This window comes from Miniopterus natalensis, chromosome 9 (assembly GCF_054644295.1).
Source record: "Miniopterus natalensis isolate mMinNat1 chromosome 9, mMinNat1.hap1, whole genome shotgun sequence".
In the NCBI taxonomy this organism is placed as follows: domain Eukaryota; kingdom Metazoa; phylum Chordata; class Mammalia; order Chiroptera; family Miniopteridae; genus Miniopterus; species Miniopterus natalensis.
The window spans coordinates 9,770,145-9,772,163 of NC_142089.1; the positions used below are offsets into that span (position 1 = coordinate 9,770,145).

The window sequence follows — 2,019 nt, forward strand, 5'->3', positions numbered from 1 at the left end:
GTTCCTAAAGTCAGCATCAACTTAGTTATGGGGTTAGCAAGGGCCCCTCTGCATCTAGTTCTCCCCATTGTACCCCCATCCAGGCAGGCAGAGCAGGTGTGGTGGGAATTCTTCCTAAGTAGGCTGTGAGGGAGGCCAAAGTCACCCCGACGACATAGCATTGTCTTTCAGGGGTCATCAGACACACCCAAGATAGTACCTTGGCCCTACCTCTAACAGGCTGTGTGATCTGAAGGCAAGTCACATCATCTCTCTGAGCCTCAGTTTCCCCATCTGTCAACTAGGAATAGAATAGTAACTACCACCTTGATTTGTAGGGAGAATTCCATGTAAGACACAAGCAAAGGTCCAGGCTCAGAGAGAGTGCGCATAATACTACATCACTTCTAAGACACTTTTTTAGTTCAGAGCACGTTGTGTAGTTGATGATTAGCTATTTGGTATTACCTTGAGAGAAGGCCTGTGTCGGTGCTTGGAATTTCACCATTAGAGATTCAGTCCTCGGCCTCAATGGTCTTCTGGAGCCCCAGCTTAAAGGGGGAACAGGAATTACAGAATGTGGGCTAGAGCTAGAGGAACAGAGAGACTCCCCCACTTGTTTTAGGGGGTCTTTTGGCTCCATCATTCTCAGGGTCATGCCTTCCTACCCATTCTCTTTGTGCTGTCTGAAGAATAGAGTGTCTGTCTTCTGGTTTGAAAATCCCTGGGTCTAGGAGGGAGATGGGGAGAAGGATGGTGTTGGCTCTGTGAAGGCAGATGGAACACCTGGAGAGAAATCTAGGAGGGAGGTGGCAGGGAGCCGAGGAAAGCTGACCCAACTGTCCTCGCCAGGCCCAGGTCACCAGCTTCCAGGTGAGCCCACAGCAATTCAGTGCCACGAAGCTTTATCTTCATATCAGGCTGATGTCTGGGCCCCAGGTGAGACATTCCAACCCTAACAGCCGCTTAAACCATCCCAACAATGTGTCCTTTCTGGTCCAAACTCCACACTGCTCCCAAGACCCTGTGACCAGAGCTAACAGCCTCAAACCTCCCTGCACCTCAAGTGGCTTGGATTTCAGCAGCTGCAGCAGCTCTTCGGAGCAGTCCAACGGCTCCAGCTCCCCACTTCCAGTGAGGAGAGTCTGCATGGGCCGGCCCTACAGCTCCAGGTTCGTGGAGACGAGCCACCTGGCGAACCGCCCCAAGGTGGCCAAAAAGCCTGATTGCCGAGAAAGCCTCCACTGCCTGCTCTGCACAGATGGTCCCTCAGACCAGTCTAGCCCCACCTTCCTGGACCAACTCATCAGGGGCATCAACTACCTTGACAGATCCACCAACTGCCCCAAATCACTGAGCCTGCCAAGGCTCGCAGCCAACTACCTAGAACGGGCTGCCAACTCCATCTACCTGGATCACCCAGACCACTCTTCCCCCTGCAGTTACCCCAACCCCGGCACCGGCATGGTCGCCTCTCACAACACCAGCACCCGCATGGTGCCATCCACCAAGGGTGTCCATGCTTTGCAGTGTATGGATAACACCATCAACACAAGTTGCTCACGCCGGCTGCACAGGGAGGACCTCACTCCGATGCTGCCACAGGGGCCAGGGATAAAGCTGCCCGAGCTCCCTTTGTTTGGCAATGGGATCTTCTCTTTAGGCCGTCTGCCCAAGCTCTGGGAAGCAATCCGCACGGGCTGGAATGCCCCTCTCGAGCCCATGTCCAAACCCTGTAACTGGTGGTGACGTTGACACCAACTGTGCAATGGACGCGTGTCCATCAAGCTGCAGTTGTGCAAAATAAATTGTCTGTGGCAAAATGCTCCTTCCAAGGCTTCATTGAGGGGAAATAGCCATTTGGATTGGGGATTATAAATTCAAGGATCTATGGGACAGGCAGTTAAAAGTTCATGGGTGAGCCCTAGCAGGTTTGCTCAGTGGTTAGAGCGTCAGCCCCTGGACTGAAGGGTCCCAGGTTCAGTTCCAGCCAAGGGCACGTACCTTGGTTGCAGGCTCAATCCTCCGCCCTGGTCGGGG

General features: G+C 53.5%; 1 protein-coding gene across 1 annotated transcript; it reads left to right on the top strand.

The window, feature by feature from the left end:
* The first annotated feature begins 830 nt into the window (after positions 1-830).
* LOC107538322 (uncharacterized) lies at positions 831-1,728 on the top strand. Its single transcript, XM_016214534.2, has one exon. It carries the CDS (start codon positions 904-906, stop codon positions 1,726-1,728), a length of 825 nt encoding a protein of 274 aa, XP_016070020.2. The 5' UTR covers positions 831-903.
* The last annotated feature ends 291 nt before the right edge of the window (positions 1,729-2,019 follow it).